The 13,294-nt window shown below is 33.9% G+C and overlaps 1 protein-coding gene across 1 annotated transcript in view; it reads right to left on the bottom strand.

Annotated features, from left to right (window-relative positions):
• Positions 1 to 13,294, bottom strand: part of LOC106474339 — a 23,589-nt gene that overhangs the window by 4,019 nt on the left and 6,276 nt on the right. Inside the window, exons 2-4 of the mRNA XM_013935030.2 lie at positions 11,187 to 11,437; positions 4,763 to 6,888; positions 3,602 to 3,841 (exon numbers count right to left, since the gene is read on the bottom strand). Of these exons, the coding sequence (XP_013790484.1) occupies positions 3,602 to 3,841; positions 4,763 to 6,888; positions 11,187 to 11,437 (2,617 nt within the window). The remainder of the gene's footprint in view (positions 1 to 3,601; positions 3,842 to 4,762; positions 6,889 to 11,186; positions 11,438 to 13,294) is intronic.

Raw genomic sequence — 13,294 nt, 5'->3', positions numbered from 1 at the left:
TATATAATAATAATAATAAAAGTGATTAGGACTAGAAATGTACGACTTGGTAACCATTGTGCACTGCGTAAATGTTTACGACTGATAATTTCGAAAATATTAAATTATATTGCAGAATCAAAACTTCGGACTGTCTAAACCTCTATTCAACGTATAATTGACGTTTATTACAACAATTTCACCAACTGGAAATTACAAAACTAAAACATTTAAAGAAGCTATCGTTTGTTTGCTTCCGAAATTCGCGATATTCTAACTGTGGGATTTGTCCATCTTTTTAGTAACGCGTCTACGGCCCTAAATCGCGGAGCGTATTTTGGTTTGAGCTAGACGTGAAAAAAAAAAAGTAGATGCATCTACCCCTTTAGGGGAGTATTTTTTTTTATTTCAGTCATATCACGCTCAAAATCATCGTCAACTAATTCGGGTTCGGAGCCAGAATTATCGTCAGATTGCAAAAGTTTAATTGCAGCTTCAAGTGTAAAAACACTCGAGTGATTTGGTGTTATTTTGGATCCGTTTTCTCAATAATAATAATATATAGAAAATAATTTCAACTGCAAATATTACCGATGTCTTGAATAGCAACATACGCCATGTTGGATACGAATCTGTGGCTCAGATCGTTATTTGTGTAGATTAAGCTTTGTCTCTCGATTAATTGTTTTTGCTCGATTCGAATTTCTAGCGGGAAATTCAAATCGCATTATGTGGTCGCCATGAGGAAGATGTCATATGCACTTGATCCTAAATCCCGATTGATGGATGAATACGAAACATTTTTAATATTGTTGTCGAATCAAGCCCTAAGTACCTTTCGCCTCTTACTGTCATAAATAAGAAACTTAAAGGCCCTACAGTATTAGGCTAAATAAATCCCACACACAAACGTAGAGTTATTTTAAAAGGGTTTTGTATGTATAAATAGGATTGTGTGAGTGTATATATGACTGTTTAGTGGAACTGTATTATGAACACGGACTAATAGTGCGATCATACACAAGTGTAGCTGGTGAAAATATATTTAATATTACAAGTTAATATGATAAAGGGTGTGTTAATTAAAAACTGCGAACAATGGATAATTACTGTGAGTAATGCAACAAAGAAACTAAGATTCAGTAACAGTGCAAACAAAATAACGTTGAACCTGACCCTCCCTGGTCCAAATGCATACTAATTATGTTATTGAATGAACAAGCATTGGAACATATGGAACCGTCTGTGTAATGTAAGACTGTCTACATTCCAAATGAAGCAAAGTGTGTGCCAGATGAAATGCTCAACGTTGAACATAAATGGACGTGGCCCTGATAGGGGGTAATATAATCATGATAGTAATTTTACATAATTACAGAAACCTTATTTATGTGTTCTTTAGCAATTAGCAGTGGTCTTAATTTAAATGTGCCGGATTAAACGGATCACAGCATCAGTACCAGAGGGAGGAAGGGGTCTACATAACATCCGACCCTCCCAGATTCCCATCAAAATCAAGAACAGCAACAAACGCCCATAAAGAGTTAATTACCCTGAAAAACTGGACTAAAACAACTGGTTTTGGTCACTAGGTGCAAACAGACGAACCTCGGCCGACTCCTAACAACTTTCCTAATTGTTTTTAAATGTATATGATTATTTAATGAAGAAGAAAAAATATGAAATGTATTTGTACATTTTTGCCAAATCCTAAACAAAGTAACTAAAAAGAGTCGTGGTAAGCTCAAAGTGATATTACCCTGGCTGTAATATAGGTTTTATCTACTGATGCTTGAAATGTAACCTTGAGATTAATTGGAGTTAAATTTCGATACAGGTTCATATAAGGCGGGAACGATGGCTGTATAAATTACTTTGTTATAAGACCAGAGTTTCCATCACAAAAAAATTTAGCTGCTAGACGAATGTATTTTAAGTTTTGGTTGGAAAACCAAATACAAACAAAAGAAAATGATGTTTAAATTAGTATTACTTTAGATATGAATCAAATCTAACGAGTATAAAACAAATAATAAAGTAATTATTCAACAAATAGGAAGTGCTTAGTGTCTTGTACCTAGTCTGATCCAAACTCGATTGGAACTAGTCTAAGTGTGATTCTGGTCGTCCAACGTTCGCGTCCCGTTGTTGAAATATCGTGCTCAGTATCTTGAGGCCGTGGATACGTTAAAAGAATGATGGACAAATCCCATTATTCGACCAAAGTAGCCCAAGAATTGGCGGTGACTGTTTTTGACTAGCTTCTTTCCTTCTAATCTATCATTACATAATTACGTAGAACTAGTGCAAATAGCCATTGCGGAACTAGATAACACATACACACACACCTTGGTCCCCATTTTATAGGTATTGAACTCGCTTTTGATATCAGTTATAGCCTGGACTCCGTTAAAGGAATTTGACACCTGTTGTTTGTACACCCCTCATCATGAATAACTTCCAATTCATTTTTAAATAAACTTCAACTGAATTTATAGCCTGTCCCTATCTGTTCTTCACGCACTGTTTCAGATCATCTCGGAATAATTCAAACTGTTTAAAACAGGTTATGAGTATTATTTGCTTAAATGGCTTCCAAACAGTTTGTCGTATCCCTTGGCAAAGTCATATTACAAAAGCACAAAATAAACAACAACTATTAATGGAAGGAATGCAATATTCTCCAGAATAACAATCCAACGAGACATTGATCCGTTACTAGCGGACCAGATAAAACGTGCATCATTCCTACTTATCTTTACGGTTCAGATGAGACATTCACGCTAAAAATAATTTTCCAGACTGCTACAAAACAAAGGTCTGTAGCGGAATAAATATGATGTTATTCTACATTCCAGTTCTAGTGGTCACTCAGTTTTTGAGTGCACAACTCACAGCGGGCTTTTTAAATACATAATTAATCTAAAATGTCTGAGACTTTTATATCCTAAACACTTTTAAGACCATTCCTTTTTGAATGTATTTGCGTTCCTTTACTTGTGGTTTCTTGATTTCTTTATTTCAGAGCAAAGCTACATTGGGGGGGGGGACTATTTTGAGTTCTGGTAATATTTGTGTTATTGCGTATTTATTCAATCAAGATTTGTAAATTTTTCTATTCATAAAACTCTAATGATCCTGTTTTTTATTATTATTTAGTTTGTCGGATGTTCTGGGTACAATGCTAGTTTAGCTAGTTTTATCGTGATTGACGCTCGGCCTTAACACCGTGGGTTCATTCAGACTTACGGGTATAACAAGTTATTTCGTAACATTAACAACAAAATGTCATTCAGCCTAGTTATTTCATTGCATTATTGCTGTCGTTCAGATAAGCTGCCCTGGCTTAGCTTGTAAGAAGCATTATTAATGACGTTGTGGGGGAAAATAATAATTGATTTAAGAAATAAGACGACCATCTTAAACATATTTATCGATATGAAAAACTATATTGATATTAGTAATACAAATAATCAATGGTAGAGGGGAATTATATAATACTTCTATAGCGTATTGTTGTGCTCGAGCAAAAATATCTTTGAACTGTAATTTTACAGATCTGTAAATTGTTACTAATGAATTACATGGCATACTGGTGTACCGATAAACAAATTCTACACACCTGACACAGCATACTGCAGTACCATTCCTTTTGGCAACCCGAACATATGTAACAAGGGTCTTTGGCACCACATGCACCACACGCAGGTGACTTTATTGAAGCATCAGTAATTTTCTTTGCAGAACTAGCATCCACATGACTATCAGATACAGCTGTTGAAGTAGTACAGGCGGCAGGTGGTGACTGTTTACACATTATTGGAGAGTCCACTATCGTCGCTGACTCTTCAGTCGTTAAGCTCTAATGGTTGAAAAATGATGTTATAGAAACATCCAACTTAAAAATAACTGAAATAAATATCTCGGATGGTTTAAAAAAAAAAACTATTGAACCATCATTTTTGTGTGCTTAGTTGAGAAACTCCTAAAATAATACCCCCCAACAAAATACCAAATGTTTTCAAAAACTGCATATAATTTACATTAATATTCACAAATACTTTGTTAGCAATGTTTAAAAAATATTTTTGAGAAAAAACTACTTGTTTTTTCATCATTATTTTGATTGTAGTTAATATAGAGATTACAAGTTTATTTTATGCCGTATCTGACGGTACATTTTACGAACACAGAAGAAGTTCCTTAAATTCAAACATATAATTTGGTAGACGCTGCTACTCTAATTACTGTTTGAAAGTAAACAAGTTTTTTTTTATACTTAAAACATTTTCACTGTTACAATTTTTTTTCCCCAAAGACAAAAACTTGTCGAATATGGCACGTTTGTTTTCGAATCCCTATCAAGAGATAGAAATTAACCATTATAGTATTATTTAAAAAAATAAACAACTCAAATGTATTTTGCATAAAGTCTGACAACTTCATTTCGATGGCACAATCAATATCCTTTCGTCGTAAATCCTGGCCAACATAAGTTAGATAATCGTCGTGAAAACTTGCTTATTGTGACATGTTGAATAAGTCATGCTTATAAAGTATCATTTCGACGCACAAATGAAAAATGTCCGGGTATCACCTAATAACTCCATTTTCGTTGAATTTGGTTAGTTTTATATCTGCATTAAAATTACATCCACATAATTCAAATGAAGGAACACGCAAAAATATTAAGAATTGCATATAAATTTTTGGTAATATAAAAAACATGTTAGAAAATAGGATCACGTTATTGGTAGAGTAAATATCGTAAATTCTATCTTACCTTATTTGACTTGTTATTAAAGATTTCTTTGGAAAGCTTTGAATTTTCTTGTAGTGGAAACGTATTTTGAAGAGACACATTACCACCGAGTAAGGTGTTTTGATTAGCGATAATCTGACCGAGTAGTGGGTTTTCAGTGTTCAAAGACTGACTAAAGTTCGATGTTACATTACCCAGGTCTTGACTAAGAAACGGATTTTTACTGGCCACAACTTGACTAAGAAGAGAGTTTTGGTTTGCCATGGCTTGTGCACAGGCTAAAAGAAAATTCCAACACTGAAGTTCAATGGGAATATAAAGTAATTGATCCGCGGACACTGGGCTGTTAATTGATGTTCCACTTGATATATTTTTGGAATCTAAAGAGCTCCCTTGGTTGGGAACACTATTGGATGTTTCCTTAAAAGATGGCACGTCCTTTGGAAAACTAGTGGAGTTCCCCTGGGATAGCAATACTTGCTGTGGATTAGCTGTAGAGCTCATTTCTTTGACGGACACTTCCTGTGGAACATCAGTGACTTTTACGTTAAACGGCGATAATTCTTGTGAACTTCCAGAGGATTTACTCCGAGAAAACGGTATTTGTCGTGGAACGCTAATTGGATTTTCCTGAGACAGCAATACCTTTTGTGGAATACCAGCAAAGTCTCCAGGCGGCAGCAGAATTTGTTGTGAATTACCAGAAGATTTTCCTTGAGGGGCAGGTACTTTTTGTTGAAAAGGGTTGATTTTTCCCTGGTACAAAGGTAAGTGCTGTTGAGTAACAGACTGATTCACTCCAGCAGATAGAGTAGCGTTTTGTTCATGTTTAGATTTTGGCGAGAATACCGTTTCTATTGTGGATAATGTTTTTGGACGTATTTTTCTAAATCGCGTTTGGCCCAAGGTTTGCCTAGAGTTATTGTTCGTAAGTCCTCTTGGTGAGACATTACTGATCTGTTCTACGTTTGTTAGATTTTCGAGATAATGGTCGAGAGATAATGTACTTGTAGAGCTCTTGGAGATATCAACTCTGCGAGGAGAATTACAAAACTTTGCAACTTGACTATCACTCCTTGGGACAGTAGTGCTTTGAGTTGTTTCACAATTAATTGATGTAGCACTTTGTACATCTGCCATAAAATCTCGCGCTGTAATGGTCTGCCGTTGAATATCTTTCGGTGCTCTTTGAGTAGCTGAGCTATTAGTTAAAAATTCATTTAGTAAATAATTATTCTGAAAGCCACACGTTTTCTGGGAATATAAATTAGGCATTGGCTGATCAATTAATGCATTTGGAAAGCAATTACCATGATCTTTAGCCATTTCATTGGTTGAAACGTTCTTGACGTTTTCCCCTTGGTTTTTCATACTAAGTGCCAATGGTAAAGGACTAGTTGCTATTCTTTTATCTTTTTGCATTTTTTTATTTGTTAAATTGGAAAGTAGGGTTTGTTTCTGATATATGCGTTTTAATTTTTCTTCTTTCTGCTTCTTGAATTGTTCAATCAATAATTTCTCCTTTTCCTTTTGATCTGCCATCAAATCCAAATAAAATATTTCTCGTCTGAGCCTTGCTATCTTATCTTTTATTGACGTGCATCCAATTTCTTCATTTTCCAGGAAACTTGGCCATTTTTCTGTCTCGATATGTTTCTTCTCTTGGTTTATTTTTCGTTCGCTACTACCTAGTTTTTTATCTAAACGAGTTGCAGCGTCACTTTCGGAACATAAAAAGGTATTGTCGTAAGACGATGTGTTAGTTGTATTGACCGTTTTTGCTTTATGTATGACGTGGTTATTGAAAGAAGGAACTGCGGATTGAAAAACGTCATTTTTATTTGATACAGGACGAGTTGAAGCTTCTTGCTCACCAGGTGGTGTTATCAATAATCCATTGTTTAAGAGTTTCAGAAGAACCGATTCTTTCACCGTTTCTTTAAGAACAGGAGTTTTCACTGTCTTTCCATATAAACTATTTGACTTGTTTTGGTCTTGTCCAACCAAGCCTCCTGTGTTTTCAATATAAGGTTTTACTGTTTTACCTCCACTGTGTTTGTTTATATTTATCTTCTCTTCTGTAACAGATTGAATATCGAAACCGGTTCCTATCATTGTATCGTATCTTGAATCCTTTGTCTCGTAGTCTAATAAAAAAATAAAAAAATTACTGATGGCTTTCATAAAAATTTACATCAGAACAAAGGTTATATTATGCTATTGTATTTTTATTCATTATAAGCACTTAATTAGTACAAATCACATCTTCATATAACACATACGGTAATAATTCATATGTTATAACACTTCTTTGGAATGGAGAAACTTGTAAATATCGTCCGAAGCTAATTAAAACAAATTATTATAATTATTTCCACACAAACACACACACGCGCGACTTAGAATACTGAATCTGTGTGTGGGGGGGTCATACATAATGATAATACCATAAAAACTCCAGCATTTGCTTCTGCCAATGTTTATGTTCATTTTTAAGAAACTAAATATTGAGTAATTGATCACCTAGTTATCAGTAATAATATTTCATATATAAATTTCGGTAGCATTTTTATAGCTGGAGTGTTTGATAAAACAACTCGTATTCATTAGATATATTCATTTATGTATATTTCAGTGAGGACAGTAATAAAAGTGTAAAAGTTCTGGCGATTTATACATATTAATCTTATTTACCCGTTATTTCAATTTAAACTATCAATTACATAAAACAAGCTAGTACAGCAACATTAATTGTCTTATACAAAAGACTCAAAACAAAACTGTGCTTAGCAACCCAACACTCTTTGGTTCAATAACAAGTTAGACTATATAATACCATAAAAACTCCAGCATTTACTTCTGTCAATGTTGTATCATTTCCAAACTTGACATTGCGAATTTTATGTGCATATCAGAATTTCATTAACCTTCATATGAGCTAAGCGTTTCTCATAGGAGAATATTACTCAAATGAAGTTATCTTTAGCTGTTTACAAAAGGCAGAATAACATTTGTTCTGAAGCTATCCCGTTCGATTTGGTTTTCAGAAAGGTAGATTTTGAAATAATGGACTAGAGAAAAGACAGCTAGTGAGCAGCACCCACCCACCTCTTGCATGAACGAAAGTGGGGTATGCTCGTCATTCTTAATGGGCGCCCACGACCCCAAAGTGCAGAACGCCATAAGACGAGACACGAACTTCAAATCTCGTATTCATAGTCCAGGCATGCCAATCGTTAGATAACTCGTAATATATACGTTGCATTTAAGAAATAGCAGATTCTAGAACCTAGATTTACATTCATAATGATAAAAAAAAATTCAAACACGTATCGGAAGATGAGTTGATGGTGACAATTAAGAAATATCGTCTTCGTCTTTTATACAGATTTGTAGGTTTAATATTAATGGATACGTCAAGATTGTTGTATTACTGTTTTTGGTTGAATCCCATTTAGTTACATAAATGATACTTCTTACATCTAAGAGCAGTACGATTTGTTTTCCTTCTGTTCAGCTGATGTATTTGCAATGTCCCACAGTGAGGTTACTTGACAGGGTACATCTGTTCTTAGAGTATGTCTAGTTGACGATAAGGTAAAAGCAAGACACCATAATGTTCGAAACAATATGCACGAGATTTTAATGTTCTATAAGCAACAAAAAAAAAAACAAGCAAAAAAATAAATAAATACAAATTAAAGATAATTGAAAATTGAGGCTGCACCTGGTGTAACATATCTACCATGAAATGCTGAAACGGCTTAAGATGTACAGTAATACGAGCGCAAATGTTAAGCAATAATATATATTGATAAACACGAGGGTAGTATGGGAAGGTCATAATGGTGTTTTAACCTTTCGTATTACTTTTACACAGTGTTAGATTACTTTTTTTTTTCATGAAAAAAAAAGTTTAAATATGATCAGTCACGATATACGACGTATTAAGTGATACTGATGATTTCCAAGCTCTCAAGGCTAAATCTTGTCCAGTCTTTCTCTTAACACACTGGTGAGACAAACATTTCATCCTGTCTTGTTTTTAGCTTTAATCAGGCTTTGGAAACCCACAAGGCATCCAAATATTTTAAGGACGCAACGTAAGAGCAACAATAAAACACTATGGAGAAAATCAAGATCTTAGTTATTTATAAAAGAAACTATGAAGAGTGTTTCGAAGAAAAACGTGCAATAGCTTTATACATACTGTTTTTCGATTAACCTTGATAGCTAAAAGTGGAGACCCCCCAGTGGCATATTGGCGGACTTGTAACGCTAGAAACCGGGTTTCGATACCCGTGGTGGGCAAAGCACAGATAGCCCATTGTTTAGCTTTATACTTAATTACAAGCTAACTAAAAGTAGAGAACATCATACAATAAATGTAACTACGCAATAATTAGTTTATTGTACGTCATTAATTTTTAATTGTGCTATTGTAATATTGAAAGAAGAAAAATGGTTTGCATAAACATGTTTAAAATTAGAATGAACTCTAAACTTACCAGTGCAAACAAATATTTTGTTACATTTTTTTTTTCTAAGATTGGTCAAGTGGTGACTTTAACATGAGTAATATGATTTGAACAAAACGTAATTTATTCGCAGTTTAAACTTAGCTAACCGTTCAAGTTAATACTGCATGTTAGTATAGTTAGAATGAAATATGACTTCCCTTTCATTTTTCGGTCTATGAAACATGTCATTAGCAAGAAATTTACTAATATATAAAGACATACAGTTCAGTTTATTTCAGTATTTTTATTTTTGTAAGGAAAGTGCCAATCATCAACAGAAACTGATACTCCAGAGAAGATCGAGCAGTAACGAGTTTTGTGTTAGAATTAGTTTTATAATTAATTATAATGCCGTATACTTCCTGTTATTGTTACATTAACCATCTCAAACTAACGTCCAAGAAGCAATGTGGTTACGGTAACTTTCAACTGAATCTTCTAAACAGAACTGTTAGATTGAAGGTAAGTTTAGCAGGAATTCAAATCTAATGCTCATATACGTGGTTCTATTCTCATAACTTCATGATTTGCAGCTATCCCTATACAAAATAGTATTCCAGCCACCCGAATTCGATGTCTCTAATCTTTATTCATAAAAGGAATTAATACAGGTCATTGAGACCATTTCTACGAAAAACAGGACGACAATTTTTCCCGGTACATACATTTACAACACCGACAGTGTTCATTCACGACTTATGAAACTCGTACATTTAAAACACCGACAGTGTTCATTCACGACTTATGAAACTCATAACTTGTTCTAAGTAGCCTTAGCATTAACCCTCTTTCTCTTATAGATGACGCATATAATTAGAAATAAAAACTGTACACATGCCAACAATTAAAAATACAATGACAAAGATAAATGTGGTTCAGTGAAACATAAAGCCATAATAAACTTATCCCCCCCCCCCCGTAATAGAAACGTCTGCCAAATTTTGTAACTTTGCAAATATGGTGTTAATTATGCTGACTTCATAATATAAAGTAAAATGCGGGATACTGTAAGTTGAGAATATAATGACAAGCTCTATATATTGTGTACTTAACCAAAATGACAGCCACGTTTCATACAAAAACCCCATAAATATCCACTTTTGTCCACTCGTTCAACGGATGAAGACTGAAAATCGCACAGATTGTCTGTTAGGACTAGTGTGTGTGGTAGATTTGCATCCTTGCTATAAAAACAAACATTTGACTCCAAATTCTTTATGCAAACTTTGATAGAGAATATATTATTTTCTAGCTTTAGTCCACAATGATATTCAGGTGGAAAAGAAAATGCCTCAACATCTAATTAAATCATATAAAAACACTTGTTTATGTTTTTGATACGCTTATCTTCTAGCATTACCAAACTATAGTTATACACATGTGTGATGTAACATCTTTAGACTTGGTAACAGCAGTTTCGTAGATATTCCATTTAAAAAAGGTAGGGGGGATCATCACATTCTTTTTGCGATTGCTTACCTAGACGCAGCCATTGCTATCAATAAATTGCATCAGCTATTCGAATTTCTCCAGGTTTTACATTTATTTGATTAATAATCAAGCACGAAAAGGAAAACTTCAATAAAATAAAATGTATTAATTTTATTAGATTTCTTCGTTTAACTTCGATAATTAAACTTCTTCTCATGAAAACTGACCAATTAAGATATTAAAAGTTATTTAACGCCAGAGGAAATTGAGAAAAATCGAAATATTTCTCATTCCTGTTTTTGGGAGATAAAGGTTAAGTATCCAAGTAATCAAAATATAGCTTATCAATGAGTTTAAAGACCTCTTGGTATGTAAATCTGAGCAAGATTTCGTTTGTAGGAAGATAACTATCGTTGATAGGCTCGATTGAAAGCTTAAAATAATTAGTCAATTTGAATGTGCATATTTAAAATAATAAAAAAAAGCATAATGACCTGGTTCTCTGGTCTTGCTCAAATCCAGTGGGATTTTTATCCTCTCCTGGTGCGACTCTTCATGGTCTTCCTCAAACTGATTGACCTCTGTACGTGAATCTGATGAATCGTTCTCCACCGTGATAATTCCAACTGCTTCATCATTGTCGTTAATATCTTGTAAAGGACAGTTAGAACCTTTTTGAAAATTATGGATTTCTTCCATCCCTGATATAAGCTTATTTTGTACATTCGGGTTAGAAACGGAAGGCCTGAGAAAATAAAAACAAAGATACACTATAAAACAGTCCAACGACTGAAAGAAAAGTTTGTTTCTTCAACAAGATGGTAAGATTTCATTTCTCTCAATTGTTAAGTAATGTCTTCTAAAAAATATGTTTTCGTAGGATTTATTGTAAGTGTATTTAACAACGCTAGGCCATTGATTACGTTTGAAACAAATGCGATTTCCTTTTAACGTTTGTTAATGTTCGCGTGAACGTTTATTTCGGAATACCCAGCACCATCTGTGAAACATTAAAATATTAAAATTTGTAGCAAAATACGAATTTATTTGTATTCAATATTTTGGTCAAATTTCGTATCGCGCACTGGTGTCTCGAACTCCAGGGAATACATTCACATCTATTTACAAAAAGACCTCTTATCCCTTCAAAATTTGTGAACGTTTCGAAGATTTTTGGTTTTCAGCATCACCTAGTGGCATTTATATAGGTGATGTTTTTTTTTGTTTTTTTATTAGTTACGGGTAAGTTTCACAAATATAAGTTTCTATATTCCGCTAAACGATAAGCATCTAAACATGACCCAAACATACTTATATGGTATTAAAATCAGTCCAACAGCTACACGGTACTTTTCACTAAGCAACGCAATGCTAAGTACGCATGAGTTTTGCAATTTCCAAGCCTCTTATTCGTGGAGATTTTTCTATCCAGACTAGATCTTACAGAGGTTTTTGTACACCCCTCGCTGATGTGAATGCTTTTTATACGTTGAACTGTGAATTTCCCCGTAATCTTTAATGGTATCGTGGAAAGCATATTGCGCGAATCACACAATGATTAATTTATGTATCGATAATCGATCTTTTTACAAATTCACTTATTTGGCGACTTTTGGCACCTTGCACGGGTTTACACTTTACCATATCACGTGCATTAATGTTTATAGGCATTGAGTTATCACTCAAAACATGTTGAGTGGGTCATGCCACGTGTTAAAGTAATGCTGCAAAGCTCGTGTCACATTTAAGGAGTAACCAACTGATCTTGACAAGATTATGTATTTAGATCGAAACCCTCGATGGTTCTGAAAACTTCTAACGCTAAAAAATCTGGTTTCGATACTCGGTGTGGGCAGAGCAGCTTTGGGCTTTGCAATAAGAAAAAAGCAAAATTTAAATCCACAAAACAAAAAATACAACAAGTTACGAAATATTACTAATTATAAATTCCAAGCTGCTATTTTCAACTCCAAACGCTGGCAAAGCATAATATATCGTAATTTTTATCGCGATTATTAAGCCTATTACTTTCTAGAATACCAACTTTCTTTACACAAAGTAATCTACTCTCAAGTTTTCCACAGGTTTTAGTTGTCTTAAACTTCTCCAGTAACAATTTGTCCAGGTGAAAATGAACTGTATCCTGTAATTCTACACTGATACACCAGTATCTAATTAGTTTAAGTTGCAATAGTTTGAGCTTTTATAGTAATTATAAGAAAATACATGGTTTATTAGTTTAAAAATAATTACTTATACAAAAAGGCACGATTTCCTTTGAGTTGTGTGCTCTCATAAATTGAGATCATAATGTACACTGAGTGGTCACAAGTAAATAAACACCTAATTTTTCGTCATTTAACTGACTTATGCAAACTAATTTGTGTTCACAGAGCACTATATAAATGAAAATGGTCTGCACACTAATTATCTTGTGCTACAACATGCCTAGAACTCAAGGTTCTCTCGAATTGTCAGATTTTGTTAGAGAAAGGATAGTTGGTCAAGCAGATGGTGGAATAAGTCAGCGGCAAATTTTGCAGAATTTAGGAATCCCGCTTTCAACAGTCGACAGAATTCTCGTGCAGTTCAGGAAACACGG

The sequence above is a fragment of the Limulus polyphemus genome, unplaced genomic scaffold (genome assembly GCF_000517525.1).
Source record: "Limulus polyphemus unplaced genomic scaffold, Limulus_polyphemus-2.1.2 Scaffold7092, whole genome shotgun sequence".
Lineage (NCBI taxonomy): Eukaryota > Metazoa > Arthropoda > Merostomata > Xiphosura > Limulidae > Limulus > Limulus polyphemus.
Note: the sequence above shows the minus strand (reverse complement) of the source record. Positions and strands in the feature narration are given on the sequence as shown.